We start from the raw sequence: 20,879 nt of genomic DNA on the forward strand, positions 1-20,879 counted from the left end.
CACTCCCCGGGATGAAAAGTCTGTCTGCTCAGAAAATCCACTTCCCAGTTGTCTTCTCCTGGAATGTGGATGGCAGATAGATAGCAATTGCGGGTCTCTGCCCACTGAAGGATCCGAATAACATCCTTCATGGCTAAGGAACTCTGAGTTCCTCCCTGGTGATTGATGTAAGCCACAGAGGTTATGTTTTCTGACTTGAACCTGATAAACTGGGCAGAAGACAACTGAGGCCAAGCCAATAGAGCATTGTAAATCGCCCTCAACTCCAAGATGGTGATGGGAAGAGCAGACTCCTCCCGCTGGTGGAAACAATATGCTTTAGGGGTGTTTTTCTAGGAGATGGGACAGGACAACTTCACTCCATCAAAAGGACAATGGACGGGGCCATGTACAGTCAAATCTTGGGTGAGAACCTCCTTCCCTCAGCCAGGGCATTGAAAATGGGTTGTGGATGGGTATTTTAGCATGACATTGACCTAAAACACATGGCCAAGGACACAAAGGAGTGGCTCAAGAAGAATCACATTAAGGTGGAGTGGCCTAGCAAGTCTCCAGACCCTAATCTCATAGAAAATCTGTGGAGGAAGCTGAAGGTTGCAAAACATCAGCCTCAAAACCTTAATGATTTGCCTCTAGGAGGAAAAGTCTTGAATTCCGATTTGAAACCATGGGATACTATGTCCACAATCCAGGGATCTGGGACATCTCGTATCCAGGCTTGAGAGAACTGAGAAAGTCTGCCCCCCACCTGATCTGATCCCAAATTGGGGGCAACCCCTTCATGCTGATTTAGAATCAGCTGCGGGTTTCTTTGATTGTTTCCCCTTGTTCCAAGACTGATTGAGTTTCCAAGAGGACTTGGATTGTTCCTGCTTAGAAGAAGAAGGGGAAGGCTTTTCTCGGAAGTTACGAAAGTAACGAAAATTACTATGACATCCTTTAGGCCTATTCTTCTTATCTTGAGGTAGAAAAGACCCTTTTCCATCCGTAATATTAGAGATAATTTCTGCCAAACCGGGTCCAAACAAGGTTTTGCCCTTGTAAGGATTCGCCAGAAAATTGACTTTAGAGGAACCGTCCGCAGACCAGGAGTTCAACCATAATGCCCTGCGGGCTAGGACAGTGAAACTAGAAGTTTTAGCTCCTAGTCTAACAACCTGTACAATGGCATCTGCAATAAAGGAATTGGCCAACTTAAGAGCTTTAATCCTAAATTGAATTTCATACAAGGAAGTCTCTACTTGAAGAGAATCAGACAAGGCATTGGACCAATAAGATGCCACACTAGTCACGGTGGCAATACAGGTTGCCATTGGAGACCTTGATGAACATAAATCTTTTTCAAATAAGCCTACAGCTTCTTGTCCATCGGATCCTTAAAAGAGCAGCTATCCTCAATAGGAATAGTGGTTCTCTTAGCCAGAGTGGAAATGGCCCCTTCAACTTTGGGTACAGTATACCAAGGGTCTTTAATGGAGTCCTCGACCAGAAACATTTTCTTAAAAATGGGAGACGGGGAAAAAGACACCACTGGTTTCTCCCAGTCCTGTGAGATAATATCCCTAGCACGGTCGGGAACAGGAAAAACCTCTGAAGTGGAAGGTTCATCAAAGAAACTATTATGCTTACTAGATTTTTTAGGAGTGACAATGACAGGGGTATCAGAGTCATCTAAAGTAGCTAAAACCTTCTTTAACAATACACAAAGTTGTTGAAGCTTAAATCTGAAGGATACCACCTCAGTCTCAGAAGAAAGGATTATACTGCCCGAATCTGAGATTTCCCCCTCAGAAAGTCCCGATGTATCTTCCTCATCAGACTTATGAGAAAGGGCAACTTGGGAAGCAGAACTGAGGACAGACACCTTACTTTCTGAATTTCTAGATTTCCTCTTGCGTTTTCCCTGTAATCTGGGAATGGCAGCTAATGCCACAGATACCGCTGAAGATACCTGGGCAGCAATTTCTGCTTTTAAATAAACTCCACTAGGAGTTATAGAGGAACTACAGGGCACTGCATGTGACACCATTGAGAATTGGGACATAGCAGGAGAAAGCTGAGGTATTATTTTAACAGCATTATGCAGAGAGACATTAGGCTCAAACATTTTACATTTTATTTTGCAAGGTTTTCTTGACACATGAAGAACAAAATTGCATAGGAGCTGCAATTTGTGCATCTAAACATAATAAGCATGAATTCATGAGAGCAGGCTCTTGCTCCATATCAGACATGTTGTGAAAGAGTAAATAAACTTGTACAGATAAGTTTCAAAGATTTTATTATTCAATTAAAATAAGCCAAGGAAAAAATACACTTTAAATTTTATCCCAAATTAGGATCAATCCCCAGCTAAAATTATGTAAGAAAAGTTAAGAAAAAACATTTAATAAACATCAAATAAACTTCTCAAATACCCCTCAGGCAACCCCACACCTCAATTACTGAGGTGCCTTACCGCTACCAATTAAGACCGGATCACCCAGAAATGGAGAAAAACAACTTTTTTCTCAGAAACGATATGAAGTAAAGCCGGTCATGTGACCGCAACTGCCGAGCTCAAATTACTGTTGCAACACAGAGAGGCACTACTTCCTGTTACACTGAGTACCAGAAATAACCGTTTTTTCAAACCTGATAGTTTAAAATGTCGCATCGTTTTATTTTAAAGCAAAGGGGAAATGAATAAGCTGCTGAAATAGAAAATTCAGCCTTACTTTCAGTTTAAACTTGTATTGTTTTATCAAGTAAATATGTTTCAGAAAATAAAGCCTAATAATAACATTTTACCCTTACTTTTTAAAAGAGTTTAAATGTTAGTCTCACACATGCTACAGTGCCTGCTTAATGCCCCAGTGTAACCCATACAACAGGATTATCTATGTCCCAATAAAAAGGCAGTGTTTTTAATTTTGTTAAGTGCATGGTCTCCCCAACTGGAAGCAAAAGCACTTACCTGCTCCGCTGTCCGGCATGTAGACAGTTACAAGGTATGAGAGGACACAGTTCCTCAGAGAGACCTTTGAAAAAGAAAGAACAGAGTAGCCAACTCTGGCTTTCTAAACTAGGGCAGCAATTGTTAGGAAAACGCAGTAAGTATCTCTTTACAAGTTCCTAACTGCTTTAAAGCCACCACTACCCGACTGCAAGGAATGACGTAGAATATGGCTATACCCCAAAACTTGCTTGAAGATGAAATAAAAAAAATTCTTCAGACACCTAAACTTCACCTCCTCCATGCACCGAAGGCAAAGAGAATGACTGGCGGTTGTGGGTAAGGGAGTGATACTTAGCAGTTTAACTGTGGTGCTCTTTGCCTCCTCCTGCTGGCCAGGAGTAATATTCCCAACAGTAATTACTCAAGCAGTGGACTTACCATATCTTAGGAACGAAAAACATAATTTCTGAAGTTACATTTCTAAAAAAAAGGGCAAAATAAATCATTCAATTTTAATTCAAAATGTCATTTTACAACGTGTTTATGTCCCTTCATAGCTTATATGTTAAATTCTATTTCTAGAACTTTCAGGGAAATATATTTCTGAAAGGCAAGAAGACCACACAACATCTATTTATGGGATACTCAGATCAAATGAAGTATATTAGCCAATCCAAAATGCATATAGGCATAATAAAAACGTACCTTTGTTGGGTCTCCTTATGAAGCCCGTACATTCAAAAAATGTTTTTTCATTTTCTCCAGGCAGCCTTGCTCCATGCAAACAATGAAGTGTTACACTGTCGTACTGAGCTGTTTGGAGCAAAGCTGTGTGGGGAAAAAGAGAAATGAGCTGGTCAAGCTGTGCAAAAGATTATTTTTTTTTTTAAAAAAGTCATTTTGTTTTGTTTTTTGCAAGAGTTTTTTGGCATGTCCCTTGGGGAACTTGAATACCTACCTCTCTAGCCACAAAACATTCCATAGGATAAGTTAGGATTATTGTGAGTGCATAGCAGAATCTTCCAATGGTGGCTAGGTCATCATCTTTGCAATAATTCTCAAACAGATCTCCTAGGAAAACACAATTGTAGATTAGGGATTTGTGCTAACATTAACATGGGTTAAAACACAATTCAGGAACTTTCTACTTGATCAGAAGTAAATTACTGGAATATTGACAACCTTACTCTAAATAGAATATAGGTGTAAATAGAGTATATGGGGACGAATTATTAAGCTCCGATGCCCCTGTTTCCACACAAGCCTTCAGGTTCACCAGAAACAGCAGTTATGAAGCAGCGGTCTAAAAACTGCTGCTCCATAACTGGTCCGCTGCCTCTGAGGCTGCGGTCTGCAATCCGCCGATCCTATACGATCGGGCTGATTGACACCCTCTGCTAGTGGCTGATTGGCCACGAATCTGCAGGGGGCGGCATTGCACAAGCAGTTCTGGTGAACTGATTGTGCAATGTTAAATGCCGACAGCGTATGCTTTTGATATTCAGCGATGTCTGTCGGACATGATACACTACAGCGTATCATGTCAGACAGACATTAATAAGTCGGCCCCTAGGTGTAAAATTGTATTGATTGCTGACTGATCTATGTGAGCAACCATTGGAGAACCGGTCTGACTTCCACACATTTAGTGAATTGGCCATTCCAGTCCTTGATCTGTGAATTTAGGAGAGATGTCCTATGGAAATTGCATGAGATTTGAGATTTTCTTAGCAGAACTTCTATTTGCAAATTCAGAGTTACTCTATTGTGTATACTTTTCTGGTCATAAGTTTGCACAAGAGCTGGACCCTTTCCAGCCACATCTAGATTTCCATCCTCTATTAATATGTTCTGCGGTGCTGCCAGGGAAACCTATATATATATATATATTAAACAGTTCCTTCCTCTGTATAATACTTGATTGCAAATACCAACATTCACCTTGTTTATATGAAGCTTTTTTTTTTTTTTATTCTGTTTTTATTGAGATATTAGGTAAATACAAAACATAACTTTCGTCCATTTACATCCATGAAAGAAGAATCCCAATAAAATACATAGTATACATAAAGGTCAATATGCAAAAAAAAAAAAAAAATTGGTTACATAAAATAGCAGTCATCTTACTAAGGAACACATGTATTATACCAACACATGAATGTCTAAGAGAGCCGTCATAAAGGGAACAGTAAACAGATTTTCAGCTTAATACCTACCTACTCCTTTATACAACAATCAATGACTGTGTAAGAAAAATGCAATAAAACCTTTTTAATTAAACTATTACTGTACAAATCTATTAAGCATCTCAGATATCTGCCTTTGAGAGAGTAAATGGACTACGAATAATAGCATCCCATTTTTAATATAGTTAGAGCTGAACATGGAACAGTAAATGAAAAATTGGGGGGGGGGGGGGGAATCTGCAGACCAAAGCTGCACAAATATTTTAGGGATAAGGGGGAGTGGAGGGTGTGTCCAAGAGGTCTGATAAGTCAGAGAAATAGAAATTCAAACTTAGGCATAATAGGGAATAACTCCTTGGCTAGTGATGGTATAGAATCTAGTGCTACTTGTTATAGGCCCTATGGATCTTAGAAGGCTGGGTATAACTATGATTAATGTGAGATAGTGGGATAAGCCTTAGGATAAAATAGGAGGTTACGTCCTCTAAGGAACAGGGCATAAACTAACACATAAAAAGTGTAGAAATAGATATATCTGATATCTTAACACCCGTAATTGGGTAAAATCAATAGGAGGGTTAAGTATGACCTCTAATTATCCTTTCCATCCTGTACGCCTGTTATATAAAGATTGTAGTCGTGATAAATCCCAATAAGGGTAAATAGTGGGGTAGAATAACTCCCGTGTGTTGGCTATATCAGTCATTCAGGCTGTAATTTTCCGTCTCGGTCACAGACAGAGCTCTCAATGCATAAAATAGTAGTATATTAGTATATTAGCTGATTACATAGAACCTTACATATTTAAAGTATGGGGATCCCAGGATTCTGGAATCTTAGGAAGGGTGATGTTTGTGGCAATAAGATGGCTAGGGAGAACTACAGTAAGGATCAGCCTGGGGTAAGTAATATGTCATTTCACAGTTCTGGTCAAATGATATGGAGCCATGCATTTTAAAAATAGGGTCAAATGTGACAGGCAAATATCAAGCCTACATAATTATAGCGTATATATATATATATAAGCAGATTGTCTACAAATTAAGAGACATAATAATATGTGTGCCTATAACCATGGCTATTGTCTGCCATGACATGTAACCAGCTACCCCTAGTTTTGTGACAGTGATCTACCCACTGTTACCCTGCTCCTGTTTTCTTAGACTCCATGTAGGCTTGCGTACAACCCAATTCTAAGTAATAAAGATTTATATATTAACATTTGGAGGGGAGATATAACAGTGAGTCAGGCATTAAATCCTGCTTGGCTGATATATGAGTATATGGTGAGGGCTATCATAATAGTATCAGTCTCTACCAAATATGGAGAACAATATGGGGGTTGCATATAAACGGGTAGAGAAGAGAAACAACACAACCGCTGCCAAACAAATCACTAGCTAAAACAAACAGCCAATACAAGTATGACATAATTAACATGAGTATAAGTGAGATCTGTAAGGAGAACTAGACCTTAATCAAGAAAAAAGGAAGAAAAAAAAAATAAAGAATTAACTGTAAAAAGTAATCTGACAGTGTGGGTTTAAATTCTGTTACACATATAGAACATTGTGAATCTCCAAACGGAATTTACACACATATCTAGGTCTAGCAAAAACACCCTGGAAGGTCAATAAGCTCCATCACTATCCCACTCCTATCAGGGGTATAGAGTGAAGTGTCCCAAGTAGCAGACCACCATATGTGTGTAGCAAAGACTCGTATCTGAGATTCTCAGAGGGTGCAAGCAGTGATCGGGCAGGAAACACTACAAGGTTAATGTCAGTTCTGCAGACCTGCTCTCTGGGTGCAATAAACTGTGCGGGAGCGGTTTCAGCAGGACACGAGGGAACAATTGAGGTAGGTGTTACTGGAGTTGTTCTGCTACCAATGTGAAAGTCTCTGCTGCGCTCATTAAGAACGGCCTTACCAATAATTTCGGCTAGAGAGCTAGGAGACCAACTGTCCAGTAGAAGCTGAATTTCGTAATGCGGCTCAATATTAGTGTGAGGTGTGATCGTTAAGTCTGTGGAGGCTTGTGACATAGGGGCCTGTATCATCTCATCCGGTATCTCAGAACGGTTACCCGCTGTTGCCTGATCATCCGGTCTTCGTGCTGTGAGATCATCGAGTGGCCAGTCGCTCCAATCCTGTGAAGCAGTCTTAAGTGTAGTATAGTAAGAGCCAGACTGTGCTTTCTTGTGACATGGTACTGTAAGGCAATCTGGTGGTATCTCCTGCAGTGTAGTCTCCGACTCCATGCGAGCTGTGTTGTCTATATCCGCTCTTGCTTCTTTTAGTGTGTCAGAGAGATCTGAGAAGGAATAGTCCAGTTGATGGATCAGATCTTGCAGGAGAACTTGCGGCATCCCCATAGTTTCCTAGGTGAAAGCCATTAGTGCCTTCTGAATAATAAATTATCACCAGGTAATAGTGATGGTCAGCAGGCCGGGAGAGGGCTTCAGAAAACATGTGAATCTAGGCCTTACCTGCGTAAAACAGGGCCCAAAATGCAATAAGATTTATAAAGTCAAGTATTTGCACGAACCCCTAGCTTTCCTTTACATAGTTGAGCAAAAGTCTATCATAAATGTGGATTGATTTTCGTGGAAATTAAGTCATTTGGGATTCTTAGCTGGAGCTCACAGAATTTGCAACCTCTCCCGGCACTGCCTGGACACGCCCCCCTATAATGCTTTTTTAATGTTGTTTTAAGATAGAAAATACAAGACAGTTAATGATGGTAAAGGATAGGTGAACATTTTAGCACATTTGTTTATTTACTGCTTGTAAAACAATCTTGGATGGTATATGTGACTGTATTCTAATCTCCAGTGTCAGAGAAATGTTTTAGAGGAAGGATTGTGACTCTGGGGTCTATTTAAATTTATTAGAAAAGCTGTGCAAAGGGCATCACATGAGTTTTTGTGGAGTTATCAAAACTGGGAATTCATTTGGAAACCAGCTGTTCTCTAGGTTGCCATTGCCCTCTTACCATGAAACTCCATCAATATTACTGTCCACAAGAAAACACCATTCAAAAAATTTTACTCAATCATGAACTATTGAAAATTCCTTTTGATTAGACTGATTAGAATAGAGAATCTATGAAAAGAAGGTGCCAATGGCACTTGCTATATATGAAAAATATCAGTGAACTGCCTTTTTTAATGTCTTCAGGTTATATTATCTGGCATTCCTGAGGCAATGTGGTGCTGTGCATTCAATAATACTATTTTATTTCAAAACAGCTGAATAAGATACAAAGGTGAGTGCTAAATGTGTATCTAATTCAGCAATGTTGTTGATTAGACTAGAGGTTGAAAGACAAAAAAAAAAGAACAGTCTTTTCAGATTTATTACATCATATGTACATCCAAAAGCAAAAATAATTCAGATAAACATAAAACGTAAAATATAACATCCAGTGCATTCAGCAACATCACTGTTCGTTCACCTGCGCACATTCAGCATGTTATGTCCCTACACTCCTTACAGGACACAGTTCTTTTGGTTGGTTATTGAGATGGCTGAAAGGTTTCCAGATTAATCGTTACAAACTACTTCTCCTTTACATATCTCACAACCTTGGCTTAAAGGGACAGTCTACTCCAGAATTGTTATTGTTTAAAAAGATAGATAATGCCTTTATTACATATTCCCCAGTTTTGCATAACTAACACTGTTATAGTAATATACTTTTTACCTCTGTGATTACCTTGTATCTAAGCCTTTGCAGACTGCCCCCTTATTTCAGTTCTTTTGACAGACTTGCATTTAGCCAATCAGTGCCCCCTCACTTGTAAATCTACTGGTGTGGTCACAATGTTATCTGTATGTCACACATGAACTTACGCCCTCTAGCTGTGAAAAACTGCCAAATGCTTTGAAATAAGGGGCGGCCTTCAAGGTTTTAGAAATTAGCATATGAGCCTACTTAGGTTTAGCTTTCAACAAAGAATACCAAAAGAACAAAGCACATTTGATGATAAAAGTGAATTGGAAAGTTGTTTAAAACTGCATTCCCTATCTGAATCATGAAAGTTTTATTTTGACTAGACTGTCCCTTTGAAGGGACACTAAACCCAAAATGATTATTTCATGTTTCAGATAGAGAATACAATTTTAAACAACATTCCAATTTACTTCTATTATCTAATTTGCTTCATTTTTCAGCTATCCTTTGTTGAAAACTTGCAAAGCACATGAGTGAGCCAATCACACAAGGCATCTATGTGCAGCCACAATTTAGCAGCTACTGAGCCTATCTATATATGCTTTTAAACAAAGGATATCAAGAAAATGAAGCAAAATAGATAATAGAAGAACATTAGAAAGTTGTTTAAAATGGCTTACTCTTTCTAAATCATGAAAGAAACATTTGGGTGTCATGTTCCTTTAAGGATAACAGGGTTAAAAAAGATGGGAACAATCCTATATGAATCTTGAAAGACAGGGTTTTGTTTTTCTGTCTGGTGTATGAAAACAGTGGTCAGTATTTATTTATGAGTGCTTCTAAGATGCTCACAGATATGTGTCTCACCTCATAAATACAAAAAAGTGCTGCAAACTACTACCACTCATTTTAGTTTTGTTTTTTTAATTGAAACATTTTAGATATTTATAAAAAAGATAAAAGACCAAAAAAAGAGAAAAACACAATCAACATCTTGGGCGCGATCCGATAAAGATCGTAGTTTGCGGCGCAAGCGAGGGAACCCCCGTAGTTTCAGCTCGCAACTCGAGCTATCCTATATACGGCGCCGTCAGAGGCTAAAGTGCCATAAGTCTGACAAACTAGCGATGTCAATAAATCTGCGTAAGTACAAATTTCTGGAGTTGCCAGTGACTTACGGCACTTTAGAAACTGCCCGGCGCCTACAAAACCTGACTAAAGTTATTATTATTATATTAGGGTTAATATAGTTCATATAGTTATTATATTATATATATTAACTATATTAACCCTAATTATATTAGGGTTAATATAGTTAATATCTTTATTATATTATATATATATATATATATATATATATATATATATATATATATATATATTAAGAATAATAACCCTATCTAACTCTAACATCCCTAACTAAATATTCCTATTTAAATCTAAATACTTACCTATAAAATAAACCCTAAGATAGCTACAATGTAATTAATAATTACATTGTAGCTATTTTAGGATTTATATTTATTTTACAGGTAACTTGGTATTTATTTTAACTAGGTACAATAGCTATTAAATAGTTAATAACTATTTAATAGCTACCTAGTTAAAATAATTACCAATGTACCTGTAAAATAAATCGTAACCTAAGTTACAAATACACCTACACTATCAATAAATTAAATAAACTACAAATATCTAAACTAAAATACAATAAAATAAACTAAACTAAATTACAAAAAAAACACTAAATTACAAAAAATAAAAAAAAATATTACAAGATTTTTAAGCTAATTACACCTATTCTAAGCCCCCTCATAAAATAATAAAGCCCCCCAAAATAAAAAAAAATCCCTACCCTATTCTAAATTAAAAAAGTTCACAGCTCTTTTACCTTACCAGTCCTTAAAAGGGCCTTTTGCGGGGCATGCCCCAAAGAAAACAGCTCTTTTGCCTGTAAAAAAAAACACAATACCACCCTCCAACATTACAACCCACCACCCACATACCTCTATTCTAAACCCACCCAAACCCCCCTTAAAAAAACCCTAACACTACCTCCCTGAAGATCTCCCTACCTTGTCTTCACCCAGCCGGGCAGAACTCTTCATCTGATCCGGGCGATGTCCAATCAAGCGGCAGAGAAGTCTTCTTCCATCCAGCGATTTCTTCAATCAAGCGGCAGTGAAGTCTTCTTCCATCCGGCGATGTCTTCAATCAAGCGGCAGTGAAGTATTCTTCCATCCGGCAATGTTTTCAATCAAGCGGCAGTGAAGTCTTCTTCCATCCGGCGATGTCTTCAATCAAGCTTCTTTCTTCGCTCCTCCGCCGCGGAGCATCCATCCGGCACGAAGACTGAAAGAGGAATGAGGTACCTTTAAATGACGTCATCCAAGATGGCGTCCGTCGAATTCCGATTGGCTGATAGGATTCTATCAGCCAATCGGAATTAAGGTAGAAAAAAAATCTGATTGGCTGATTGAATTAGCCAATCAGATTCAAGTTCAATCCGATTGGCTGAAGAGTTCTGCCCGGCTGGGTGAAGACAAGGTAGGGAGATCTTCAGGGGGGTAGTGTTAGGTTTTTTTAAGGGGGGTTTGGGTGGGTTTAGAATAGGGGTATGTGAGTGGTGGGTTGTAATGTTGGGGGGTGGTATTGTGTTTTTTTTACAGGCAAAAGAGCTGTTTTCTTTGGGGCATGCCCCGCAAAAGGCCCTTTTAAGGGCTGGTAAGGTAAAAGAGCTGTGAACTTTTTTAATTTAGAATAGGGTAGGGAAATTTTTTTATTTTGGGGGGCTTTATTATTTTATTAGAGGCTAGGTGTAATTAGCTTAAAAATCTTGTAATATTTTTTTTATGTTTTGTAATTTAGTGGCTTTTTTTGTAATTTAGTTTAGTTTATTTTATTGTATTTTAGTTTAGATATTTGTAGTTTATTTAATTTATTGATAGTGTAGGTGTATTTGTAATTTAGGTTAGGATTTATTTTACAGGTAAATTGGTAATTATTTTAACTAGGTAGCTATTAAATAGTTATTAACTATTTAATAGCTATTGTACCTAGTTAAAATAAATACCAAGTTACCTGTAAAATAAATATAAACCCTAAAATAGCTACAATGTAATTATGAATTACATTGTAGCTATCTTAGGGTTTATTTTATAGGTAAGTATTTAGATTTAAATAGGAATATTTTAATTAATAATATTAATATTAATTAGATTTATTTTAATAAGAATTTAGTTAGGGATGTTAGAGTTAGATAGGGTTATTATACTTAATATATATATAATATAATAACGATATTAACTATATTAACCCTAATATAATTAGGGTTAATATAGTTAATATATATAATATAATAACTATATTAACCCTAATATAATTAGGGTTAATATAGTTAATATAGCTGGTGGTGGTGTAGGGGGATTAAATTAGGGGTTAATATTTTTAAAATAGATGGCGGCGGTGTAAGGGGCTCACTTTAGGGGGTAAGTAAGGTAGATGGCGGTGGTGTAGGGGCTCACTTTAGGGGGTAGGTAAGGTAGATGGCGGCGGTGTAAGGGGCTCACTTTAGGGGGTAGGTAGGTAAGGTAGATGGCGGCGGTGTAAGGGGCTCACATTAGGGGGTATGTAACGTAGATGGCGACGGTGTAGGGGGATCACATTAGGGGGTTATACTTTTAATGTAGGTCGCGGCGGGGTTAAATACTTTATTAGGGATTGCGGCGGATGGATCGCGGTTGAAAGGTAGATAGACATTGCGCATGCGTTAGGTGTTAGGTTTTATTTTGCAGGCAGTTTATGGAGCTATGGGGCTCCAATAGACAGCGTAAGGCTTACTACGACTGCATTTTGTGGCGAGGTGAAAATGGAGTAAGATTTCTCTATTTTCGCCACGTAAGTCCTTATGCTGTATATTGGATACCAAACTGCGCTGGTTTGGTATACCTGCCTATGGCCCAAAAAACTACAGGCGAAGGCAGAAATATACGAGCGTAACTTCTCAGTTACACCGTATATGTGATACCAAACCAGCGCAAATTTCGGCGTCACCGGCTTTTGTGGGCGACGCTGCATATCGGATCGGGCCCCAAATCTCTTAAGAGTTGTAATAAGGGCAGAATTATCCATTTACTTTAACCATATCTCCAGGGGAAGAGAGAAAAAAAAAACACAACAAAAATAAATTTATTCAATAGCTGTGCATTTCCAGAACACCAAAATCAGAATAAAAAAACAACAACTTAGTTGTATACTTCATATTGCGGAGAGCAGTAAAAAAGTGTCTTTAATAATAGTGAGTTTCAGAAAGACCAAAGTCTAATAATGTAAATTAAGTTTACTTGGTTGAGTGTTTCATATTGTGTAGAGAAAAAGAGGTTTCTGAAGAAATACATACAGGTAGCATTCTTGTATCTAAACACATAAAACAAGCTAATTAGTCTCATTCATATTTTCTGTGGGGTTTTTTCTCTCCAAAGTGTATATCAAGCTGCTATGTAAATTGCAGAGAATAATGTCAAGTAGAGAAGCATATTATGAGCAAGAAAGCTAGGAAATGTTTAAATATCCATAGACTAGCATACAAATGGTCAATAACATAATACTTGTGGACCTTTAATAGTTTTAACTGGATATTACTACCTACTTGCTACTTCAAGAACTCTGTGGATAAAAATAATTTTAAAAAGTGGTAAAGTTTAATGGCAGAATTTCTATTGGTTGTGGCTTCAGTTTTCACCCAGTTTTCCTACTTACTCTGATTTACAGCTTCATAAAAATATTGTGTAAGGCATAATTGTTCCGTTGCTTTCATTTTATATCCAGCAACTTGGTAATTGTCAGAGAAAAATTTGTGTCTCAGAGTATGTTGCTTAACAATGATGGTGTAAAAGGCTGGCAACAATAGACGCACAAATATATTTTTAAATATGTACTAAACTAATTAATTTACTCTATGTCAGTCTCCTATACAGTATTTAGTTAATCTATATTTGTTCATAATTTCAAACAGTATCTTATGAATTCTTTGCTATTTTAATATTTTGGGATTTAATATATATTTTATATTTATAGGTCCTTTTTATATAAAATATTAGTCAATATAATTAAATAAATAAACATGCACTATTCATTTACTGTAATTTTCTAAATTAAATAGCTTAAAGGACCACTAAACACAAACTGTAAACTACATGATTTTGAATCCTCATATCTGAGAATAATTTACAATGAAAACTGCAGTTTTTTTTTTCAAATGAGTTTATTTTACTTTTTTGTAAAAACATAGTAACATAGTAGATGAGGTTGAAAAAGGACAGAAGTCCATCCATCCATTGTATGTTTATTTATTCCACTGATTTCCCTGTCTCCCAGAACAAAATAATCATTGCTAACAAATCACAAACTAATATTCTGATATAGCACAAACTTTGTTTGCACGTGTGCAGTTGAGAGAGACTGGGGAAGTCTGTCCTTATCGCTTCCCTTAAAGGGACAGTCTGGTCAAAATTAAACTTTCATGATTCAGATAGGGCATGCAATTTTTTTTTTTTTTTTAAATATCTTTATTTTTGTGTGCCACATATAGGAAGACCAAGACATCACATATTCAATATGAGGATAACAATACAGAATTACAACATAGCTGACAGTTCATGAGAATAAGCTGGACCAATTGTGTCTTCATCTGTAGAAAGGCCAAAAAAAATGTCTACGACTAATACAGTTCCACTCAAAAGTAGTAACTAGGCCTGTGGACCATAGTTCAGTCCTCCCATAGGGCACTTTTTATAACATATAAACAGTACAAACACTATTAACCAAATCAGCATTCGCCAACTCGGATTGCTCCACTTCTTCTCCTACCTCTCATAAATCCCTGTTTAGTCCAACTCCCACTCCCCTCTCAAATTGGCCTCAAGTATATATTCCGTGTGTTTGAACGGTGCTATAATCATTCTACTTAGTGCTATTGGGAGTGTGTGGATGAAGGGTTCCCACTTTGTAACAAAAGACTTCACTCTCTTAGTCATGTCTCCTAACCCATCTGACTGCTCAATAAACAATTGGTTAAGCATTGCCTGCTTCAACTGTGTCACAGTAGGTGGGTCCCGCTTGAGCCAGTTTTGAAATATCAGACGCCTGGCTACCAAAACTATGTTGGACATGAATAGCTTGGATTCTCTCGGAACTTCTCTAAAGTCTAGCAGTATGATATTTCTAAACGTCAGGTCATTAATGTGTGTATGCATACTAAGGTTTGCCCAGTAAGTCGTCATTTTCCAAAATGTAACTATCTTGGGGCAGCTCCACGTCATATGTCTAATGTCTGCTTCTTTCTTCCCACACTTTGGGCATTTAGCTTCCCTGTCTGTCCTCCATTTCTGATATTTCTTGGGTGTTATGTAACTGTCATGTATGAGTTTGAAATGTGACTCTCTCACCTCTGACGAAAGAGTGGCTCGTTTGACCTTATATATACTTTCCTCTATCTCCTTACCAGAGACTTGCTCACCCAATAAGGAACTCCAGACCTCAGCAACTTTACTTATGCATGATGTGTTCGTCACCCTGTTCAAGCTCTTGTAGAGTGGAGAAATGGATGTATTACCGTGCTCTACTAATTGTACAATTTGCACAATCTGCGATTGTTCCACTCCCCTCCCCTCCCTGAGCAGTGCTGTGTGGTAATGCCTAGCCTGAAGGTACGCGTAGTGATGTGTTCTAGGCAACCCAAATATCTGTCTCAGGTCTTCAAATGATTGCATGTGGTTCCCCCCTGGCAATAAGGTTTGTCCCACTGTGCGTAATCCTAGCTCCCTCCAATGATTGAATGCCTCAGATGGTAATCCCGCAGGAAATTCAGGATTTCCCCCCCATGGTAGGTAGGTTAGCAGCCTATTATTTCCTCCCAAGTGTTTGCAGGTCAGCCTCCAAGCTCTCGCGGGCTGACTCAATAAGTCGATGTCTGTCAAGTACTTTGTAGCTTGCGAATGGGTCATGTGTGGTATTATGTCTAATGTCCAAGGTTTTATCAATGTGTTCTCTAACTTAATATTTGTAAATTTTCCTTGCCCCGTCAGCCAGTCAATGGCGAACTTGCACTGAGCCGCCCAGTTATAGAATTCAAAGTTGGGTAACGCCAAACCCCCCATCTCGCGGGATACTGTAAGTTTTGAGTAGCTGACTCTGTGCTTTTTGTTAGACCATACAAATTGAAGGACCATCTGCACCACACCCTGTAGATCTGACTTTTTAAATAGAAATGGGAGTGTCTGAAAAAAATAAAGTATCTTTGGAAAGTAAACCATTTTTATAAGACCAACTCTGCCTGAGAGAGACAACGGGAGCGGGGACCATGTTTTAAGCATATTCTTCAGCTGTCCAAGCAGGGGACCATAGTTTATCGAATACCACTTCTGTGGGTCTATATTAAGAGTTATTCCTAGATACTTGAAATTCCCTTCTACTACCTTGAAATCAAAGTTCGGGATTTGCTTGTCACCCTTGGCTAACAGCCATACTAGTTCCGTTTTGTCCATGTTAATCACATACCCGGAGATCTTGCTAAACTCCCCAACTAACTCCATTAACCTAGAAATATTCCTACAGGGGTCCTGAACAAATAACACCATATCATCAGCAAAGAGGGAGAAATGTGAAACCGTTTCCCCTATCTGCATTCCCTCCAGTTGATTCCTAATTCTCCACGCTAGGGGCTCAACTGCTATGTCAAAGAGAAGCGGAGACAGGGGGCAACCCTGTCTCGTGCCTCTATGAAGCATAAAGGGCGGTGTAGCTTTCCCATTCACAAGAATGGAAGCCTGCGGGGTCTTATATAAATTAGATATCGCCTGTACAAACGAGCCTTCTATCCCCATCTTCCCCAAGATGTAAAAGAGATGTTCCCACAAGACCTTATCGAAGGCTTTTTCAGCATTGATTAGTAATAAGGCTGCTTCTTTGTGGTTTTCCTTTCTCTTACTATCTCGTGACAACTTCCAGTAATACTGTATGACTGTTTGGACTCTCCTGATGTTAATAACCGAAGATCTCCCCTTAACAAAACCCATCTGGTCACTGTGAATAAGCGATGGCAGAACTCCTGCCAACCTGTTCACCAAGATTTTTGTTAGGATTTTATAATCCTGGTTTAGCAGGGATATAGGGCGGTAGGACTGAGTCATGTCCTTCTTTTGGTATAATGCTAATGTGGGCCTCTGCAAATCTAACCGAGGGTATCACTGTATCATCTAACAGCCCATTAAATAGCTTCGCGAGGGTCTCCACTATATCTGAACCCATGATTTTGTAGAATTCCGCCGGCAGTCCGTCAGGACCTGGGTACTTCTCTAGTTTTAAATCTTTGATTGTAGCTACTATTTCCTCTGGGGTAATGGAGGAATTAATTTCCTTAAGCTGGTTCTGGTCTATTTTAGGTAGCTGAATATGATTCCAAAATCTGTCTCTGTGTGCGTTGTGTATATGTTGCTTAGAGTAAAGTTCCTTGTAAAAACTAGTGAAAGCTTCTTGGATGTCTGTCTCTTTATTATGTATGACCTCTCCTTGTTTTATCGCTAGGACGGAACTTCTCTTCCTAGTCAGCTTGGTCACTCTAGCTAATAACTTCCCGGTTTTACTCCCAAACCTGTAATACTTAGCTTGCATTTTAGCATGGGCCTTATTGGTTTGTTGGAAGATGTAATTGTCTCTAAGCGTTTTGGCTTCCTTATATTTATGTCTGTTTATGGTGGTAGGATTCCTAAGATATTTGTTTCTCGCATTTATGAGGCGTGTTAAAAGCTGCTCTGTTTTTAGTTTGCTTTGTTTCAAAATTGATGTGGTATAAGCTGATATGGTTCCTCTCAAAACAGCCTTGGCTGTCTCCCAAAATAGAAGGGGGTTATCTATATGTGCTCTATTAAGGTCTACATAGGTGTGCCATTCCCCCAGAATATGTCTATAAAAGTTTGGATCCTTATAAAGGTAAGTTGGAAAGACCCATTTATTAGGTGTACGGGCAGCACAACCTGTTTGGATCTTCACTGCTATAGGAGCATGATCCGAAATTGTTATAGGATCTATTGCAGCCTCTGCGACCCTCGGGCAAAGACTCAAGGAAACCAGAAAGTAGTCTAATCTCGAAAGAGTGTCCTTTGCCACAGACATGCACGTAAATTCCCTGTTTTCTGGATATTTGGCTCTCCACACATCCTGCAAGTTCAAAGATCTTGCCAGTGTGCGTATCACCAATGACTCCTTCTTAGAGTTCTGTATTCTCAGGGTTGAGGGGACCTTTCTGTCTGGGTTAGAAAATCTATCTGCGAGGACCTGTGGGGCAATATTAAAGTCTCCTCCAATGAGGATAGGTGAAGTAGTGAACTTTATTATTTCTGAGTGTAGTGTCCTCCAAAACATTCGTTTTAGGGTTTGTGGTCCATATACTCCCACCAGCGCAAAGGACAACCCCTCAACTTCTAGCTGAATCATGACGTATCTTCCTTCCTGATCAATTTGTGTTTTGGTAATGGTGTATTGCAATTTTTTCTTAAATAAGACCACCACACCTCTAGCTCTCCGCTGTTCATACGTCGTGTAAATAACTTCTCCTACCCAACTCTGCTTCAGTTTCTGATGTTCTAGCTGTGATAAGTGTGTCTCTTCTAGAATGGCAATGTCAGTCCCTCTAGAATGTAAATAACGTAATATTGATCTACGCTTTTGCGGTGAGGTAATGCCCCCTACATTCCAACTTGTTATAGATAGGTGACTACTCAATGTAACTTAATCTCCTAAGTGTATGCTGTGCTGGTGTGTACAATCTTTTAGTGTGTTGTATTGTGACAGCTGTGAAATACCTTGAGAGTTCCATCAGTTTAGTAACTATGTTCTGTCGACTAAGACTTATCCCCCCCTTCACTGGGCCCCCGGGAGAGAAGCGAGCATCCTGTTGGCTAGACAAAAAAACAATAAGTAAACAACATAGAAAACATTTTTGAACATACATCAGAGTTTTTAACAGTTCACACCAGTTTTTCTTCAACTCTCGACTGGTGTTCATAGTACTTTTTATGAGCAGTACACCTCCCCCTTGAAGCTAGATTCTATAGCAAACGGCTAAGCAACACTATATTAAACCTATATTAAACCTCCCCCTTGAAGCTAGATTCTATAGCGAACGGCTATACAACACTATATTAAATTCCTTACCCTCTCCTAGGTACTCAAAGGCTTAGGGATGGGGATTACTTGATGATGGTATCTAAGGAGCATTCTCCCTCAGTTAAAAGAGAAAGGTTATCTCCCTAAACTCCCTGAACTATTAAAGACTCACATTGGTGAACATTCTTCCCCCTCCCTGATCTAGGCCAAGAAGTAATTTGCAGCAGGTTGTCTAAGTTTCTATCTAATACATACTACATAATACTAGTATGGTACCTTCTATTAACCTTTTAGAAAACACAAAACTCCTCCCTGATGGGTATTAGCCCTAACTAATTCGAAACATATTTTTCAGCATCCTAACTGGGTTATTCCCTAGTCTATACAGCATAACATATTTTAACAGAATGTATTAACTTTTGAAAAAACAAACCCCCCTCCATGGTGAGAGTTATTATTCAACAATTGACCCTTCATGGGTCCAGTGTCTGCCTTCTCTCACAAGCTACATGATAAGTGTCCAAAACCTTTTTACCATTTCCTGGGGTCAATCTTCTCTCTCTCAGGTATCTTCTGCTGCAAGATCTTGCTCATGTCTCAAGAACTTCTGAAGTTGCATAGGGTCCTTGAAGAACTTGACCCCCTGTTGGGTCTGGAGCCTGAGTCTCGCAGGGAACATCAGGGAAAAGGGGCGGTCAGCTTCTATCAGTGACTTACAATAGGGTGAAAACTCTCTTCTTCTCCTGGAGATTTCTGCAGAATAATCCTGAAAGATCAGGATTTTTTTCCCCTCAAAGCTCAGGGGAGAGTTCTGGCGATAGGCTCTTAGAAGTAAGATCTTGTCCTTGAAATTGAGATATCGGATCATTACTTGACGAGGCACCCTCGTGTTCTTCTGATCTTGGCTGATGTTGCCTACTCTGTGGGCTCTCTCCACAATACATGGTATGTCCTCAGACCTCAATTTTAGCAAAGTGGGCAAGGTACGCTCAGCAAATTCAATTAGGTCCGTATTAGGCACAGTCTCTGGCAATCCAACAATGCGCAGATTGTTTCGCCTTGAGCGGTTTTCGAGGTTGTCAACTTTATCTAGCAATATTTTGTTCTGGGCCTCGAGTGCTGTAATCTTTGTAGAACTTTCTCTTTGCAAGACTTCTCCATCCCCCACTCTCTGCTCAACATGTCGGAGCCTAGAGGATAAGGACTTAAAATCTGACGACAATGAGTCCATCCCTGTCTGTAACTGCTCTATCTTAGGCAAGAATAGAGCCGAGATTTGAGAAACAATGGGGTGAGTGTCTGTCAAGCTCTCCTCCGCAGTTTCTGTGGCCATGTTTTCTGCCGCATGCACCTCAGCTACAGTTTTGGATTTTCGTTCTTGGTGTTTTTGCCTATTGGACATTGTGCCAGTGGTTTTGACAAAACTAGAATAGTATTTCTGCATGCACCTGTCAGAGAATGTGCCCTCACTCCCAGTGGATAATTCAAGAGTTAAATACAGTTCAAGGGAGAAAGTTGAATCCTGTAGCCCAAATGATACTTGCAGGTAGTCAGATCTTCATTAACTGATCTTTACATTAATGTACTTCTGCAGATTGTAGGGGTTTAGTGTACGCCATAATTACTGCTTCATAGTTGATCTCTGTGCAACATCTCTCCTCCCCAGAAAGCTCCCAGGAAGTGTCTGCATATTTAGCAAGAATAATATGATGGTGTATTTAAGTAGTGTAAACACATATGTACTGCACTTTTCCAGGTAAAAGAGGGTATCAGTTTACAAACAGTCTCCTCAAAGTCTTAATTTATCCCCCTTATTGAAGCAGGTTCCTGCTCTATGTCTGTTAAGGCTGTTCAAACAATAATGACCACGTGTAGCGGCAGCTGGGGAGAGTGCTGACTTGCGTTATTCTTCTTT

The 20,879-nt window shown here is 38.8% G+C and overlaps 1 protein-coding gene across 1 annotated transcript in view; it reads right to left on the reverse strand.

Moving 5' to 3' along the window:
• Positions 1–20,879, reverse strand: part of SLC38A11 (solute carrier family 38 member 11) — a 285,424-nt gene that overhangs the window by 36,140 nt on the left and 228,405 nt on the right. The window contains exon 10 of the mRNA XM_053712811.1: positions 3,897–4,009. Within this exon, the coding sequence (XP_053568786.1) occupies positions 3,897–4,009 (113 nt within the window). The remainder of the gene's footprint in view (positions 1–3,896; positions 4,010–20,879) is intronic.

The sequence above is a fragment of the Bombina bombina genome, chromosome 1 (genome assembly GCF_027579735.1).
Source record: "Bombina bombina isolate aBomBom1 chromosome 1, aBomBom1.pri, whole genome shotgun sequence".
Classification (NCBI taxonomy): domain Eukaryota; kingdom Metazoa; phylum Chordata; class Amphibia; order Anura; family Bombinatoridae; genus Bombina; species Bombina bombina.